Genomic DNA, 18,370 nt, shown 5'->3' with positions numbered 1-18,370 from the left:
GTGTACATTAACTTTTACTGTGTTTAAGCTGCAACAGAAGTATTTTTTCCCAATGGAAACCTGAATGTTCAACCTTTTCATCATGCCCAAGTGCTGCCAACTGTTGGGCATCACTATGAAAATATCAGCAAGTCAATACAGCAGTGTGCAGCATTTCATGAACACCAGAATACACAGATGTAGTTGGTTCGCTATATTCCACTGTATAAATGAATATTTTCATTATTATTCTGCAGGTAATTATTGAATGATCATTTTACTATTTATTACAATATAGAATATTTCATAATTAGTTATTTCAGTCCATAAAATGAAGCCAAGTGTACACAGTATGTTTTCAAAATGGGTACACATGTTTGTATAAATCTTTCATCTAATGGCATTACGGACCTGTGTAAGAGCATTACCATATAAAGAAAAAATTTCCTTCCACCAGAAAAAAACTGGTCTGAAAAGGTTAATGTAGGCTATAGTGAGCACACTATGACAAAATATTATCATTTTATTATGTAATAACTCACATAAAATTATTCTGCCCACTTTTTATTTCATGCACAGGTGCAAGAAGCAGCTGAGTGTTGCTTGTAAGTTTCATCTGCACTACAGACAACAAGAACTATTATTAACCTAAAAATTGTAAGAGTAAAATATTTGGAATACAGAAAGTAAGGCGAGAAAATATTTTGGAGGTGAGGTTTTGTGGACAGCCTTTCCCTTCTACACATGTAACAGTTATGTTATATGCTGACAGACGATCTTGTTTTCATACTTCCTTTTTACTTTTTGTTTCCCACTGAAGTTCTTTCTATCCACTAAATTCATGCCAGCCGCTTCCCTTCCACCATGAATAGATGACAAAACATCGTAACCATAACATCTGTTTTGGAAAACCCTCATCAATACTTCATTCTCATTCTTACACACGCATGCACGCACGCATGCACGCACGCACCCACGCACACACCATATGTATGAAAACAAGATTATCTGTCAGCATATAACTATTAAAGATGTAGAATGGAAAAGATTTAAAAAAAATAATAATAATAATCGAAGAATTGTATAATCTTGCACAATGAGCTCTAGAAAAGACTCAAGGCACATAAAGTAAAGGAATAAGAAGAAACATCTCACTAACCTGAAACATTAGATATGCATCAGCAGCACATAGCCTTAAACCTTTAGGTGCAACATTACTAGGAACTTTCAGCTCCTCCAGATTAATATCTTTCTGCACTCCTGTGTCACGATCGTAGTATGCTTCATCTTCGGCAACAACTCTTTCAAATACTAATGAAACTAATTGTCTAACAGTTGCTCCAGCAGTATTAATAGTTGTTGAATCTTTGGTAAAATGTAAACGAAAACAAAGAACCAAATTCTGTAAAGAAAGAACATTTAAAAATTTTCAGCAACAGAAACATCAGTCAACCTCTACACAATATTTTCAAATTTACAGTAATATGGCACAGACCAGTGCACCTAATTCAACCACACCAGACAATAAAATTCTCTCACTCAGAAAGTCAAAGAAAAATTGTAATACTTCATACAGCTATTTTTTTTAATTTTACACAAACAAAAACTTCATAAAAATAAAAGAAATAAAGACAACTTTTTCAGTTACATTTACAAAAACAGTTGCATTGAATTGTTTGTTGAGTTCTTGGTTATCATTCAAGTCTGAGGAAATCTTGGTTTTCATCCCAAGAGATTTAAATACAGAAGTCCTGAAACACAACAAAGTTTACATTTCAGTCAAGATCTCAGTCTAACCATATATTTATTAATTCTGAAAAAATGGATGTTGCAGAGGCTAACTAATGACAGACTAATTTTGAACCCCACTTGCAATCAAATAGTGCACTATCAACAGGCAATATCAAAGATCCAGTGGAGCTATTAATAGTCTGCAAAATGGGTATCTACTGACAACTCAGATGGTATTACCTGACTACTCAAGTCCATATTACCATGAAGAAATTCCAGTGTAACTTACAATTACGTTACAAGATTTGTTCTTGGGAAAGGTATGTCATGACTGGAATTAACATTTACTGTAACATCCATCAGTACTTACTCTAACACTGTTGACATAACAACCCAATGTTAAGAAGTTTATCAGCTAAAGAAAACGCCCCTGGCTCAAATCAATTTTCTGGCCAAATTAGGCCCTAATTTTTTTTAAAAAATTAGGTCAATCCTCCCTTTCTGCTATCCTGCAAAGGTTCATTTTATTTACTTTTGTATGTACACTCATGAGCAATTGAATCAGACATACCTATTTAGTCACCAGGTAGCATTCCCTTTCACCCTAAATATGTCAACACCACATTGAGGGACTAACACTATGAAACACCGAAAGTGCACTGATCCACAGCCACTCTGATGCCCACAGCTCACAGAGGTCTGTCAGAGATCGAGCCAAGACACACACATTTTCCTCAGATATGCTTAATAGGATTGAGGTCACATGACTTCATGAATTATGTAAGCATTGTCATGCTCATGGAGTACACCTCAAACCATTCTGACAATTTCAGAGTGATAGGGTGGTGCATTGTATGTGTGGTGCTGCAGGTGAACCAAAAGACACACTCAGACCCATTCCTATGTTGTTCACTGGGAAAAGAAAAGGGCAGTTGGATTGAAAGCCACGTTTGCACAACTCTGACAGACCACCAGTTGTATTATTTTCCCAACAACAGAACTGTGATATGTTGAGTAGCCAGCATCTATCCTGATATTCCTTTCAGAGCTGATTATGTGGTTTTAATTATGTTCTGAAGGCTGCCAAGTCTCTTGGTGTAATGCTTGGTCTTAAGCTGCCCAGTAGCATTCAGTACTTTGAAGTACTGTCTGTAGTGAAAGCTTGCCATATGATTGACTGTGTGACAGCAGTAATGTGTTTGATTCTCCATGTAAGTTCCATCAGTTTCCAGAATGCTGCCCTGTTCTCAAGTAGGATGCATCATCTCTACAGCTACATAAGCACTCCACAGCCTGTGTACAGTGCATGACAGAGGGTACATAATACCAACATTATCAAGTTTCTTTCCTTCCATTCATAAATTGAGCAAGGGAAGAAAAGACTTTAAAATTCCTCTGTATGTGCTCTAATATGTATTATCTTTTTCTCACGATCCCTATGTGAGATATACATTGGTGGCACCTCTGAAAACAGGTTTTCTAAATTTAAACAAGGTTTGGTGAGAATGACATTGTCTTTCTTCCAAGAATTGCCATTCAAGTTCTCCAAGCACTTCTTTTACACTTTCATGTGGGCTATATCAAACTGTTATAATCCTAGCAGCTTGTCTCTGAATTTGTTCAATGGGTAAGTGGCAAGATGCCAACAGTTTTGAACAACAGTACCCACTACAAAGGAAAGTTTGCCCATAGAACTTGGTGCAGAAAATATTGTTCATTGGTGAAACTCTACCATAGCAGTACTTCAAGTATAAACTACACAATTAAGCACTTCTGTTCTGATTGTGAGAATCACCTCACTTTGAATGAAAGAAGAGGGTGGTGTAATCTGGTCTCTCTCTCTCTCTCTCTCTCTCTCTCTCTCTCTCTCTCTCTCTCTCTCTCTCTCTCTCTCCCCTGCACACATAGACACCCCCCCCCCCCCCCACACACACACACACCATAGAGAGTATACTACGCATTATATTGAGAAAGAGACAGTAAGTAATTGTATGTAGTAAAAATTTAGCAATGAATACTGCATGATGTCTGCTGAAGTCTCATTTTTCTCATTTCTAGATATTTTATACATAATTGTAGACATATGTTCCAGATAACATTCACATTGACTCTTACCCTTGCAAGCGTGTCACCATGTACAACAGTATTTGTAGTCAACAGCAAAGTGACACTCTGCAAGACCTTAACCTCCTCAGTCCCAGATTCCATTAGCATCCAAAGAGTATCAGTTATGTATCTTGCTCCTTTCTGATCAACAGCCTGCTGAGTCATCAGCCGCTGCATTATTCCCAGGCATAACTGTAATAAAGTAACATTGATGTAGATATGACAAAATGTAATTCTCTAATGCCATAAAGAAGACAGAGTCAAAATGAAAACAAAAAACCTTACTTTAGGCACGGAAATACATAGGTGAGCTATGTATAAAAGAAGCTGTGAATGGTCTACAGCTTTAAGTACCAGATTGGAGGGTTTGATGGGAAGTGTGAAGTCAATAGTTGTAGTAAAATGAGTAAAAGTGTACAAGGAAAGAAGAGGGTGGTGTAATCTGATTTTGAGTTTTGAGGTCAAGAAACCTTCAGAGATTCAAGACAAAGTAATAGGAGTTCAGTTCAATTCAATTTTTTTTATATCTGTTATCAAGAAACTCTAAACAGTTTGTACATATTCATCAACCATGATAAAATACAATGCATTATACTACATATACAAGGTGTTTCACAATTCCAGTTGCAGGCATCTGGGTGGCGTAGAGGGGCTTTATAGATAAAGCTTTGATAAGAAATCCATATCCAGAAATATCCAGTTTTGATATAAAATAAATGTGAAGATCAGATCACTTTCAAGTATCCTGCTTCATGCAATGCACCCAGAAGATATAATGAAGGGATAAGAAAGATTAGAGCTTAATGTCTCATTGACACTGAAGTAATTAGAACGAAGCACTAGCTCACCCTGATTCAAAGCTGGGGAAGAAAATCAGCCACGCCCTGTCAAAGGAACCATCCTGACACAAACAGCAGATTTTTGGGACTCACAGAAAACCTAAATCAGGACAGTCAGATGTGGATTGGAACCACTGTCTTCATGTCTCCATCAAGTGGGAGATTTAAAGACTTTCAAATGTATTTTACAGCCATATGGTACATTTCCAGACATGAGTTTCTTATCAAAATCTAATCAACCAAGTCCCCTCTGCAATCCCCAGAAGCCGGTGGAACTCTTCGCATAATCATAAATTACATTAACAGTAACTATTGTTAATATATCAGATAGAAATAAAACATGAAATTGAAAATATAATTAAATAAAACAATGTAACAAAGGAATTTAATTAAAGTTTAAGTAAATAACTTTCAGCTCATTGTATGTCACCTGTTATTGGTTGCCTTGGAAGAACTCAAGGTCTTTCAACTACAACTATACCAACTACACATATTGTTGCTACATTCCTCCACATTGCCGATAATGTGCCGATAAGTGCTGGCTCAGCAATGCCCAAGTCTATGCATAGTCATGTGGGAGGGCATTGCATTCTTCTTTACTTCTTTTTATTTTATAATGCCTCCAAGTTCAATAATAGTTGTGGTTGGGTGGTTGACTTTTTTTTTTGGGGTGGGGTGGGAGGGGGGGGGGGGGGGGGGTAAGGGACCAAACAATGAAGTCATCAGTCTCTCGATCTAAGGATGGGGCATCCAGGAGTAGAGATGTCCACCAATATGTTTTCTTATCTACTGGGAAGATTCATAACAGTACAAGTTAGACAGCAGAAAATGTAATAGTCTAGACATCTTTTGTACCATCAAAAATAAAAACAAGATTAAGGAGGTAGCGAAGTCGGCAGGTGGGCATCTCCAGGACTCTGCATGCGACAAGAAACGTCCCACCCACAGCTGTCCCACCCCTGAGCCATTACTGCAAGAGCGCCCATTATTCAACAAAGTGTGACACCCAGAACAGAAAACTGAGTGCAGCAGAAAGGAGGCAAATCAAATCTAAAAACGATTAAAACAGAATAAAAGAGGGATGAAACAGTAGCCTGGTCAACGAGGTAGGGTTGGGGACTGCCTGACCTAGTATATAGCGTGAGACACCCCATTCCCAACCACTCTTGCCCTGCTCCAGTGCTAGATTAAAACCTTATAACTGAGAATAAAAACCACTTTCATGGAGAAAAATAAGAACCAGTTCAACCATCCATGAATCATCTGCCAATATTAAAGGCAATGATTCCAGAAGTCCATATTTAGCATGGATGGTAAAAAGAAGGCCCCCAAGCATCCATCAAGATACGAGCTACTGTTTGTAATGCTCCATAACCACAATGTGAGGGTGGCCCATTACACAAAAGAAAGCAACGGGTTAACCTGGTATGACCAATGCGGAGATAGCATAGGACTGTGGATTCCCTCCATGGAAGCAAAAGGAAGGGAACCATGCTGCAGTAGTCTCCTCGATTGTGATGAGTGTGGTGTCACCGCCAGACACCACACTTGCTAGGTGGTAGCCTTTAAATCGGCCGCGGTCCGCTAGTATACGTCGGACCCTCGTGTCACCACTGTCAGTGATTGCAGAACGAGCGCCGCCACACAGCAGGTCTAGAGAGACTTCCTAGCACTCGCTCCAGTTGTACAGCCGACTTTGCTAGAGCTGGTTCACTGACAAATTACGCTCTCATTTGCCGAGACGATAGTTAGCATAGCCTTCAGCTACATCACTTGCTACGACCTAGCAAGGCGCCATTATCATTTGCTATTTATCTTGTGATGCATGTACTGTCAGACCGATGTTCACCAATTATGGATTAAAGTTTAAGTATTCCATCAGCTACGTACTTTATTTGCCAGTCTCAATCCCTTTAACTGTTCCAGACCTCACGCCAGCCTGCGTGAGCTTAAACGCGTGCCTTTCAGCTTCCTCATAGTGGCTCGGCTGTCTTGCCAAGTCACAACAATGAGTTTATTAGATGGAGCAGTAGCCCACAACATGCCTTTCTACCTCCGAGTGAGCAGAGACCTTATGTGCACCTGCAAATCTGCACCGCGTGTCGGCAAAGTGAACAGGCAGTGAGTAAGTGCTCCTCTAGCCAAACGATCAACCAGTTCATGCCCTGGGACAGGTGCATAACTTGGGACTCTGAGAAATACAATTTAGCAGGCAGCATAGCAAAGGTTAGTGAGAAGTTCATGAATAGATGATACCAAAGGGTGGCAAGAACAGCATTGGTCAATAGCCTCTGCGTCAGTACATATTAGAACACAGTCAAGGGAGGTGCGTTTAGTAAAATGGAGGGCTCTGCTGCCTGCTGTCAGCTCTGCCATAAACATACTACACGTTCCCAGCAATAAATGGTGTTCCACACTGGCAGGAAATGTAAAAACATAGCCCAATTAATCCACAGTTTTAGAGCCATCAGTGTAAAAGATGATATCACCATGAGTCTCTTGAATAACTGGACATAACAGATGCCAAATGGTCATGGGGGTGACCATGACTATAGGACCTTGGAAAAAATCTGTCCTAGTCTGTGGCCTGGGCACCATCCAAGGGGAAGTGCATGGGAAAACATGAAGAGCATAATCCAGGAAGCAGAGCTGGAGATCTTGGCAGAGGGAAGAGTGGCAGATTCCAACTGGTAGTTCCACCTAAGGGCGGCTATCAGGATGATGACACCCTTCGTATGTAAAGGGAATGGGACACATGCGATGACCAGGCGATTGAATAAGAGAGTAAGAGCTGGTACCGCTGAATCTGAAGGGGAAGATCCCCTCTTCAGCAAGGAGATTGTCTATGGGACTAGTCCGAAAGGCACCTGTGGCCAGATACACGTCACAATGGTAGACTGGGTCTAGCAGTCTTAAAACTGAAGGAGCCACTGAGCCATAAACCTGGCAACCATACTCCAGTCAGGACACACCAGGGCCTTGTAAACCTGCAGAAGAGTAGCATGATCCACACCACAAAATGCGTGGGCAAGAAAGCAGAGCACATTAAGCTTCCACATGCTGCTAGTCTTCAGGTGATAAACGTGGGGCAGCCAGGTCATATATAGTGCTGTGTACCTAGGTAGAGCCATTACAGCAGAAATGCATGACCCACTTTTTGAGGGAGAGAAGTGGCAACCATGGGAAACAGCCCATGCAGAGGCCCTTCGGGTGGCACCTTGGAGCTGATGTTCAGCAGATGCTACTGAGTGGGAGCTGTAACAAATGCAAAAATAATCAACAAACAATTCAAGGGTGATCAGCAGTCCAACAGACATCACTAACCCATTAATGGCAGAGTGGGAAAGAGTAAAACTCAACACACACAGCCTTGTGGGATGCCGTTCTCTTGGACCCATAGGGAGCCGAGTGAAGTCCCGATTCCATTCCTGAGCAACCAGTAGGATGAAAACTGATGAATAAAAATTGGTAGGTGGCTTCAAAAGCTCCAGTCACGGAGGGTGAGTAAAATGTGATGACTCCAAGTGGTGTCATATGCCTTATGCAGGGGGGAAAAAAAGAAGACTGCCACAAGGTACTGGCACTTAGAAAAAGCCTGTTGAATTGCTGTTTCCAACCTAAACAAATGGTCAGTTGTGGGTCATGCCTCCCAGAAACTACACTTATAGGGGGACAAGGGCCCCCCAAGATTTGAGAACCCAGCATAATCTGTGGAGAATCAGCCTTTCAAGCAGCTTACAGAGTATGTTGGTGAGGCTAACCGGACAGTAACTGTCAAGAGATGTTGGGTCTTTGCCTCGCTTAAGGACTGGGACAACTATGCTATCTTTCCAGTGTGAGGCGAAGGCACCTTGGAGTCAAAGACATCTTAAGACCCAGAGAAGATGTTGTCTTTGGCGAACATTCAAGTGTTGCATCATCTGATTGTGAACTGAATCAGGCCTGAGACTCTGTCGTAGGTTGAGATAAGAGCCTGAAGTAGTTCCCTGACAGTGAAGGGTTCATTATAAGAATCAGCCTGGTAGGGAGTGAAACATAATGGGACCTCTTCAATTTGTCACTTCTGCAGTAAAAAGGTAGCAGGATAGGAAGAGGACACCAATGCTGTCACAAAGTTGGTCGCAAGATGTTCTGTAAGAACCGGCGAATTGGTAAAAAGTCCACTCTGTAAGACTAGACCTGGAACAGCTGCTGAACACTGGCGACCCGTAAGACCATGGAGCTTGGCCCACACCCAAAATAAAGGAGACGTAGCACTCCCAGCATTCCTTCTTAATGTGTTTTATTATTTAGCGAGCCTTAGCACGAAGTCGCTTAAAAGCGATTAGGTTGTTCTGCGAAGGATGTTGTTTGCATTGCTGCACGGCTCACTTGCAATCCTGAAAAGGTACTGCAATGTCTTTGATCCACTACGGCACTTGCCAACTCAGAGTGGGCAAACTGTAGAAAGGGGAATAGCAGTTCCAGCAGTGGGGGTGACGCCTTCCACAACCTCATCAATACGATATGACAGAGAGGTGGAAAATGTAATAGCAGAGGCATACAAAGGCCAGTTGGCTCTGTGAAATGCCCAATGTGGTTGTCTTTTCATTTGGTGATGACACGGAAATGAAAGGATCGCCAGAAAGAGGCAATTGTCACAAATTCCATCATGAAGTAACCAATGTAGCTAAGCTACAAGATTAGGGGAAGAGACTGTTAGATTGATAGGTGAAAAGGTGCCAAGGTTAGCACTGAACTGGGTAGGAGAACCATCACTGAGGTGGCACAGATCATGGTCTGTGAGAAGCTGGTCAATTAGAACATCCCTACAGTGGTGCTTCCCCACAGGGGGTGGTGTGCACTGAAAGTCCTCAAGCAAGAGAAAAGAGGGGAAAAGATGCTGGATTGATGTGGTCAAATTAACATAAATGGCCTGCCTGGCAGTAGGTAAATGTTGCAAAGAGTAATTGCCGAGGTCATTCGCACCCACACCGCTATTGCCCCCACAAGGTACGAAAGGAAATCCATTCGCCAATGACATATGTACAGGCCAAAGTACAGACCCCTCCAGCTGCCCTTTCTGGACTGGCGCAGTTCCGACAGAATGCACGATAACCACCGAGTTTTGAAGAACAATCACCAGTGAAGTGCACAGCTAAGAGAGCAATGCAAACTGCAGAAGAGGAAGAAATAAGATATTCTAGTTCTGGCAGGTAACAGCAGTACCCATTATAATTCCACTGAATGATCATATGAAAGGTCGCTAGGTTAGATGTGAAGTGGACAGGAGGGCCATGACACCACATGATCATTGCCTTTCACCACTGAGAATCGACCCACATCCACAAACATCAGCTCAGAATCCAACTGCGTAGGTGGATCTGGTGCCTGCAGGGCACCGGAGTAGCCTTGTCCTTCTTCTTCTTCTTCTTCTTCTTCTTCTTCTTCTTCTTCTATAACCTTTGAAGGGCAAGGTTCCTGAAGGGGCTATCAGCATTGAGTGAAGTGACAGATGAAGATCGGACAGCCCAGGGACCTAGAGGCCATGGCTCCTTCATGCATTGATTGGTGTCGGACCTCCTTTACTGTGGAAGAGGAGGGTAGTGGGAGATTTTGTCTTTTTTTTTGGGGGGGGGGGGTCTAAATGTTAGCATAATTGACTGTCATATCAACCGATAATATTAATGCATGAAACACATATGGACAGCTGTATGTAAAACTTTGTACACTGTTCTACACTGCTACAGGGGAAATTTGATTCTCAGTCATCCTGTACCACAACTGTAGCATTCTTCTGGGAAAGGTAACTCTCTCCCCCACAGACAATGCTGACATTTAGTTCACAGACAGGCTACCTTCTCAGCATTTCCTGTTCAATTCTCCTAAGTAGGTAGACAAAGTAACTTGTCTTAGCTCCTGTTTATACAGTGGAGTTATTGTCAGTTTATTAACTGAGTACATATTTGCAGTTGTGAAGTGAGTTTTTATGAAAAAAAAGCTCAACAGCTGGACCTCTCAAATGCCTACAACACCGAAGAGCCTGCCCCACGCATGACATGCTGTCAATATGTATTCAACAATGTTGATTTCATCGTCTCCACTCCCATTGGCTGGAATATATTTCCTAGCCTGAGGGATATCAAATTCACCGCCCCAGCCTCAATCTCCCAACATCTGAAGAGTTCCAGAGGCTTAAACTGTCTCCCTCTGCAACACAAGGAGGTCACCTAGCTGTTATGGAACTTCAGATAATTCAGTGTAAGACAAGCAACGCCTTACAGCAGATCACTGTTCTAGTTTTGAACATTCCAACTCCCACCAGCTTGTAAGATATACTGTCACTGTGTGGAAAGTGCCATGAGTTCCTGAATGCATGAGATTTATGCAGTCTACCAGTAACACAATTAATCATGAGAGAAGTGCAGTAACTTTCTGGTCATTCATTAATTCACCACAAAGTGAGTACAACATAAACACACCGCTTTACAATGTGCTGTCAATGACAGCAGCAAGGTGCCACATTTAACAATTCTCTCTCTTTCCCACCAACACTACATACGTCACTGGCACCACACACTGAGATTAAATACTTCTCATTCATTGTTTATAGGAAAATATTTTACATAAAACCTCACTTAGTAACTGCAGATATGGACACAATTGAAAATAACTATTATATATAAACAAGATCTGTCAAGAGAAGTAAACAGGAAATACTGGGGAGGGATAGTCTGTCTGTGAACTAAAAACTGAGCAACACTTGTGGTGTGGGAAGTTGCCTTTCCTGGATGAATGCACCAGCAGCTGTACAGTATGACTAAGAATCAATTTCCCCTGCAGCAGTCTAATACAGTGTGCAGAGTCTGTCCATATGCATTTCTTGCTTTAGTGTTATTAGTAACTCATATACTCACATCTTTATACTACATAGTGTTAACAGACTTTGTGGAAAATAAACAACCCTGAGCATGTGTGTGCACTGCATCATCAGCATATTATAAGCTGTGCTGCGGCAGGTTGGTACAACTTTGTGAAACACCCTGCAGTTGCTTCTGGTCATACCATGGGATAGACAGAGCAAGGAATAAGCTGCTCATTCTTCAATTTGCAGACCTATGAAGGGGGGAATTACATGACATCAATCTGGCAACCAACAATCCCTCGCACTTCTACCCCCGCCCCTCCCCTCCAATCCCCAGCCCTCGACTGTATTACACCCACAGAACATAATTTATGCCTTAATATGATTCTACAGCACTTAAACATGCTCAAGTAATTACTATTTGTTCTTAATCCATTTCATTTAACAGTAAACAGTAATTTTATACCACTGAAACACTATTTTTAATAATCTGCAATTCTTCCGTTCCCTGCAATGTGGACTCTCTTAGTCCTAGTGAAACAATGAATAGGACCTTTCTTGTCGGAAATCTGATTTAGTTTAATTTTGTGCTGGGAAACATTTCCAATAGAATCCATGCTTCTCAAGTTATTTTTAAAACAACAACAACAACAACAACAAAGTGGTCTTTAAATGGAATAAGCTGCTCATTCTTCAATTTGCAGACTTATGAAGGGGGGAATTACATGACATCAATCTGGCAACCAACAATCCCTCGCACTTCTACCCCCGCCCCTCCCCTCCAATCCCCAGCCCTCGACTGTATTACACCCACAGAACATAACCCTGCTGGTGGGGATTATTAGAATGTTGTTCATGGCCCTCCTCCTACCACTCTACAAAAAATTTGAGAGTACATGAATTTTTTCCCCTAATTTTCCTTAGTTGACTGGACTAACTGCTCTTTGGATATAGTGGCATTACTTTCACATTTCGAGAATCACCAGTAAATCCTCAACAGGTGTAGCATTTAAGGAACAGGTGACCCTCAGTAGTACGCTTCACTATATTTGTTGCAGTATCGTTCGCTAGCTCTCCAGTTGAAGACACTGCACCAAGACACTGGCAGCAAAGCCCACATTAGCACTGAGGGTAGCTTCATGATATGAGCACACAACATACAGTGGTAATTGACAGTTGGCAGTGCCATCACGGGTAATCTTATCCACAATTCCAACCACTTTCTGAGAAACAGATTTTACATGTTCTAGTAAGTTCCTTTTCTCGTCTAGAAGAATGCCTGCAAACAGTGCTGCATTTTATACGGGTCCTGGTGAGAGAAATTCTTCCCTTAATAAGCATATCAGTGGTTTTATGAATGGCTACAGCCAATTTGTCAACTTTGCACCACCACTGCATCTGAACAAGCACATCATTTGTGTTTTCCTTAAGTCTCGCTCTGGAGCCAGCAGACACAGCTACTAGGATGTCATCCGCATATGCAGCACCACCTTCAACATTTTCTTCCCTATCTAAAAGACAGAAGTGGAGTTCAATGCTAAGTTCCCAGAACAATGGGTCATTCATGGAGTTTTTGACACAGCCTTTGGTAATCTTTTTTATTACCTTGTTCTGCCTCAAAAGTCATTGGATGGTTTGTCCACTGAAATAATCAACAACACTCTTGTATAGACATTTAAGGACCCAGAGATCTCCAAAACATGCAGACATAGCAGGCCACCGAAGATCTGAAGAGCTCTATTAACCACATAATCTACGAGTTTCCATGTTCTGAACCCATACTGGCGTTGGTTCAGCACCAAGAGCTCCCATGTACCTACAACTGGTCACAAAGCACATGCTCCTAAACCTTGGCCAAGGTATTTAACAAGAAAATGGGTTTGTAGTTTGTCAGTGTTGCTGCATCTTTAAGCAATCTATTTTTAACCACTACTGCCTCAGTTCTTCCCAAATCAGTGGTATACCACATCTTCGCAAAGTTTCATTTACAAAAAGTGTCAAATAAGGCACTCCAGTGGACTGATCATTTGCACGACAATGTAGATGCCATCAAAATCTGGTGCCTTTCCAGTTTTCAGCTTGAAAATTGCAATAGCAACATTTTCCTGAGTAAAAGGTAACACCAACACCTTATTGCCACATTCATTATATAGTTCATTTCAAATGTGTACATGTTTTTCTGAGTGTGTTTTCATGTTATCAGGAAGTTCAGCTGACTCCCTTAACCCAACAACTACTGATCCAGCCTCCCTGCAAATTATGGACATGGCAGTAGGTCCCTTAACCTTTTCAGTCAACAATGTATGCGATCTTCTTCATATGTCAAATTCTAGTTGCCTTATAAGAAACTTCTCCCCGATATATTCTTTCAGTTTCCTACAACAATGTTTTTTTAACACATCTTAACTGCCCTGTACTCATGGAGACTCACAGTGCACTCTGGTTGAAAGTGTGTTGATAAGCTCTTCTTTTTGACCTTACCCTTCATCACAATATGGGAAGGTCCAATTCCCCAGGCCTTCAGCCTGACAATTTATCTGTTTCTTGGGAACATGAATGTCCTGTGCTCTCTGCAAGGGTTTAGTTAGAAGCTGCGCACCCAAGTCTACATGGATTAGAAGTGATTCCACTGGAAATGATGTAATGTAGGCAATTAAGCCACTCCAAATTGCTTTTCTGATACCTGATGTAGAGAATCATGCTCTTCTGTTTGTCACAATCTATTGTTGCCATTTTCCTCTTTGGTGACAACTGCATAATGCTCACTCAATGACAGGTGCTAGAGCACTTGCTAGCAATTAATCTTAGCTGCTGTCATCCAGTCTGCTAAACTGACAACTATATTAGTGGCAACATCTGCTCGTCCCTCAAATGTATTTGACAAACCCTCTAGCTTTGAAACAATGAAGTCCATCTCCTGTATTACGTCCTCTTAGTATCTCATCCATGAGCTTATCTATTCTGTCACAGAGTGGATTTTGCATCCATATCTGTTGCCCCAAGGAGACATGCAACTCATCCACAGATAGCTACTGCCCTGAGCTTATCTATGAGGGACATTTCGAAACTAAGTTTTGTCACTGTTTTTGACATGGAAACTTTATTGCTAAAAACAAATACACCATGGCACCATGAACTATACACCTCGCATTGTTTTTTTTGGTATAGTCACAATCGGCACCCCACACTGAGACATTTGTAATAATTTACAATCAGTTTGAAGAACCTAGTCTGATAAAACTCTGTGCCCCATGATGCAATGAATTGTCTCACAGCCTGCTCCACCTCAACACTGGTTTGCATCTGGCACACAGGTCTGCTGCTACACTCTCTTCCTTGGCACTCTGTACATTTATCATTCCTCCTCCTCTGATGTCTCTTCAATTCCTGAACCAACAATGCATGTGGATTCATAAGGCATTTATTTGTATTACCCGGTGTACCAGCTTCTCTTTCAAAAACAGAGACAAAACTTATTTCCGACATGTCTGTCATATAAGAGGTCTGATAGGATGCGAGTACTGCATTCATATATGCTTACTAAAATCCACGCTTTCTTCACATCCTTCACTTCTACTGTGACCATATGCTTGTCACACTGCTGTGCCACCTTGGTCTTCTGAACTTTCCCCACTTTTAATGACATTGGCTTACAGTGTCTCATCGTGGCCAGTAATTGTTAACATATCTGCAGGAATATGTGGGAGCCTATTGCTTATACATTACAGTTGCTGCAGACTGTATGAAAACTGAACTCTTTGGTTAGTTTTCGTATTCAGTCGGAGCCAGTTTACTTCACACAGCATTAAACTGTAATATCTTTATCATTCTGCAAGTACTGAGTGTGAAAAAATCACTTTGGAGAGGAGAGGCTGGGTCAGAGAGTACACGTCCATATGTTTTAATAAAATCACTATATGTTGCTTGATGCTGATTGGTACATTTATTCTTGTGAACAGCTGCCAAAGGAGGTCACATAATTGTTTAACCTCTGTTGGTAAAGCATTCCTCCCAAAGAAACCTTTCTTATGCCCCAGTTATGAAATAGATTTCACTTTAGGATGCCCAACTCAGATAACATGTCTAGGGGCAAACTGCAGGACACTGAAAAACTCTAGTCAACTTAACTGCACCTTAAGTTATAAATTCTTGTAAAGTCTGTTTGAATGCTTTCAAGTATGATTTTTGGTAAGGTTCAAAATATTAGAAAGAGTTTTCATGTTAAATAAGAAGTTCTGATTTTCACTAAACTTCATTTTTTGAGATTTTATGCCCTCCAGTGCTACCACAGGGAATGCGGCAGAGGGGGAGGGGAATATGCAGATGGCGATGCTGCATGGGCATCTACTGCTACAGGACATGCGGTAGCAATGCCATCATATTCATCAGTGTCTTTATCATAGACTCTGGCAGGAGATTCAGGAAGCTGCAACACCAGGTTGGACAGCTACAATGTAAGGAAGTCCCTCATTGCAGGCATTACTGCAGCAGGAACATTTCTCTCATCAGTAGCCCTTGCAGTCTGAGGAGTGGATGCAATGTTCCCCCACATGGTCTTTCCTTGGAATCAAGTTCGTGAACCTCATCTGGTGTGAGCCTGCCTATTTGTCTTGTGGGTAACTCATTATGAGTCCTACCATCTGAGTTTAAGCTTCCTGAATGTTCAACTTCACTTACACAAAACTGCTGTAGCTCAAGTTTGTTTATCATACAACACATATTAGCATGCATCATTATCCATTTAAAGAACCATCACCTAAGTTCCTTTGCAATTGCTGTCTCTAATCTCCTCTGTAGTATCTTGTCATCTATGAAATTCACACTGCTCCTTCACAAACCCCATACTGATTGGTGCTGGAATGCTCTCAAAATGTGATGCTGCTCTCCTTCACAGTGCAAGACAAGTTGCTTATGCCAAGCTATGGCACAATGCCAGTTCCTGGCTGCTGTTGATAGGGACAAATGCTCCCGTATCCTTATAGTGTGTCTTCCATTATTTGATTTACACAGATCTCATATATAGTTGTTGGTCACCCCCCTTTGGTGTTGTTTTAGAACAGTCCATAGTTTATTCTAGCTATTTCACATTTTATCAGTGTTTCATACATTGCACAATCTTTACCAAGTCCGTCACATTTTCTGGTACTGTTGTGACATGGAATGCAGACAGGTTTTTCTTTGATTTTGGTCATCATAAGAAATGATTACAAGTGGTCACTGATTGCACAGAGACTGGGTGATTACACAGAGAGATGCACTGCACTTGGACATAAATAACTTTCCAGCTACAGCAGCAAAAGGGAACAGTTCGGGGTATGTCAATGTCTACGTCTCTAATTCAGTGCTGCGTTTAGCAGCGAATATCTTTATTTGTAAAGCCGTCATGAGGTACCAACTTTTCCATGATACCTCACATTCTGTGAAAGACATCACAATCTCAATGAAATTCTACTATAGGAGTTAACGTTAATAATGGTTCTGTACATCATAACATGCAGAACACGCAGCAAGACCAAAACTTTCTGTTTAACTTAAACCTGAAATAAAGAATGATATGTGGGTCTCAGTGAAACATTGATACAACCTTCAGTGACTGAAGTGAATGACTACTATGTACAGATAACTTTCAGCCAGTAACAAAACGAAAAAAGCCAGGAATGGTTATTTTCATCTTTGGAAAAGTCCAAGAAATTCTGCACAGCTTCTTCCACTGGAAAAAAGTGATACCTTTTAGGGATTTCAAAGTGTAACTGTGGAACACTTCATAAATAGGACACACAAACAGGAAAAAGTAAATCATTTAGTTATCTGCTTGATGAATGTTTGAATCCTTCAGTTACATCAAACCCAATACAGTTTTCAGAGTACCAGCATATGGTAGTATGGTAGTATGACTTTTTTAGTCAAATTAAAGTTGTAATTGTTCAGTCAACATATCCATTACCGGTGTTAGACCTTTCTTGGTTCAGACATGCCTTATATGCTGGTAGCTCCGCCGCATGGTACTGCTGTCATTTTTTGGTGGCAGTGCTTCACACATTCACAGCATTAGAGCAACCAAGTGCAATTCGTTTTCTATGGAGCAAGGGATGAACATCCATCGAGATCTACAGGCTGATGGAGCCCACATATGGAGAAAACTGTCTCACTTTGACAACTGCGAGGGGATGGTGGAGCTAGTTTGGCAAAGGCCATGAAGTCTTGCATGATAATGAATGGTCAATCAGTGACGACAACATTACCCACATGGATGCAATAGTGAAAGCAGATTGGCGTGTGCACATCACGGCCATTTCCCAGGAGCTTGACATATTGTATGGGAGTGCTTACAACATCATTCATGGGTCCTTAGGGTACTGGAAGGTTTCATGTCCGTGGGTGTCTAAGCAGTTTGATGCCATGATGAAATGCAAGTGAACGGTGTCTTCACTGAACCATCTGGAATGGTATTCCAAGGAGAATGAAAGTTTCCTGGATCACATTGTTACTCACGATGAAACATTGATACTGCATTTCAAGCTGGAATCCAAGCAGCAGAGCATAGTGTGGAAACATCTGGGTGTGCCTGTGAAAAAGTTCCATTCACCGCCATCTGTTGGGAAAGTGATGTTACAGGCCTTCTGGGATAGCCACGGACCGCTCTTGCTGGATTTCATGCCACAAGATGCAGCCACGTATGCCAAAAGTTATTGTTTCACACTGTCATATCTGAGGGCTGCCATCTGCTGAAGGCATCGAAGGATTCTTGATGTGGACAATGTGACACTGCTCCACAACAATGTGAGACCACATGTGGCAGTCGGAACTGCCGAAAAGCTCCAGGAATTTCACTGGGAGGTTCTAGACCACCCACCATACAGTCCGGACCGCA

At 41.5% G+C, this 18,370-nt stretch overlaps 1 protein-coding gene across 2 annotated transcripts in view; it reads right to left on the bottom strand.

Moving 5' to 3' along the window:
* Positions 1–18,370, bottom strand: part of LOC126183231 (protein MON2 homolog) — a 222,524-nt gene that overhangs the window by 179,084 nt on the left and 25,070 nt on the right. For both annotated transcript variants that reach the window (XM_049925015.1, XM_049925016.1), the window contains exons 3-4: positions 3,826–4,008; positions 1,139–1,381 (exon numbers count right to left, since the gene is read on the bottom strand). In XM_049925015.1, the coding sequence (XP_049780972.1) occupies positions 1,139–1,381; positions 3,826–4,008 (426 nt within the window). The remainder of the gene's footprint in view (positions 1–1,138; positions 1,382–3,825; positions 4,009–18,370) is intronic.

This window comes from Schistocerca cancellata, chromosome 4, assembly GCF_023864275.1.
Source record: "Schistocerca cancellata isolate TAMUIC-IGC-003103 chromosome 4, iqSchCanc2.1, whole genome shotgun sequence".
NCBI lineage: Eukaryota > Metazoa > Arthropoda > Insecta > Orthoptera > Acrididae > Schistocerca > Schistocerca cancellata.
The sequence above is the reverse complement of the archived record's forward strand: the minus strand, read 5'-3'. Positions and strand labels throughout refer to the sequence as shown.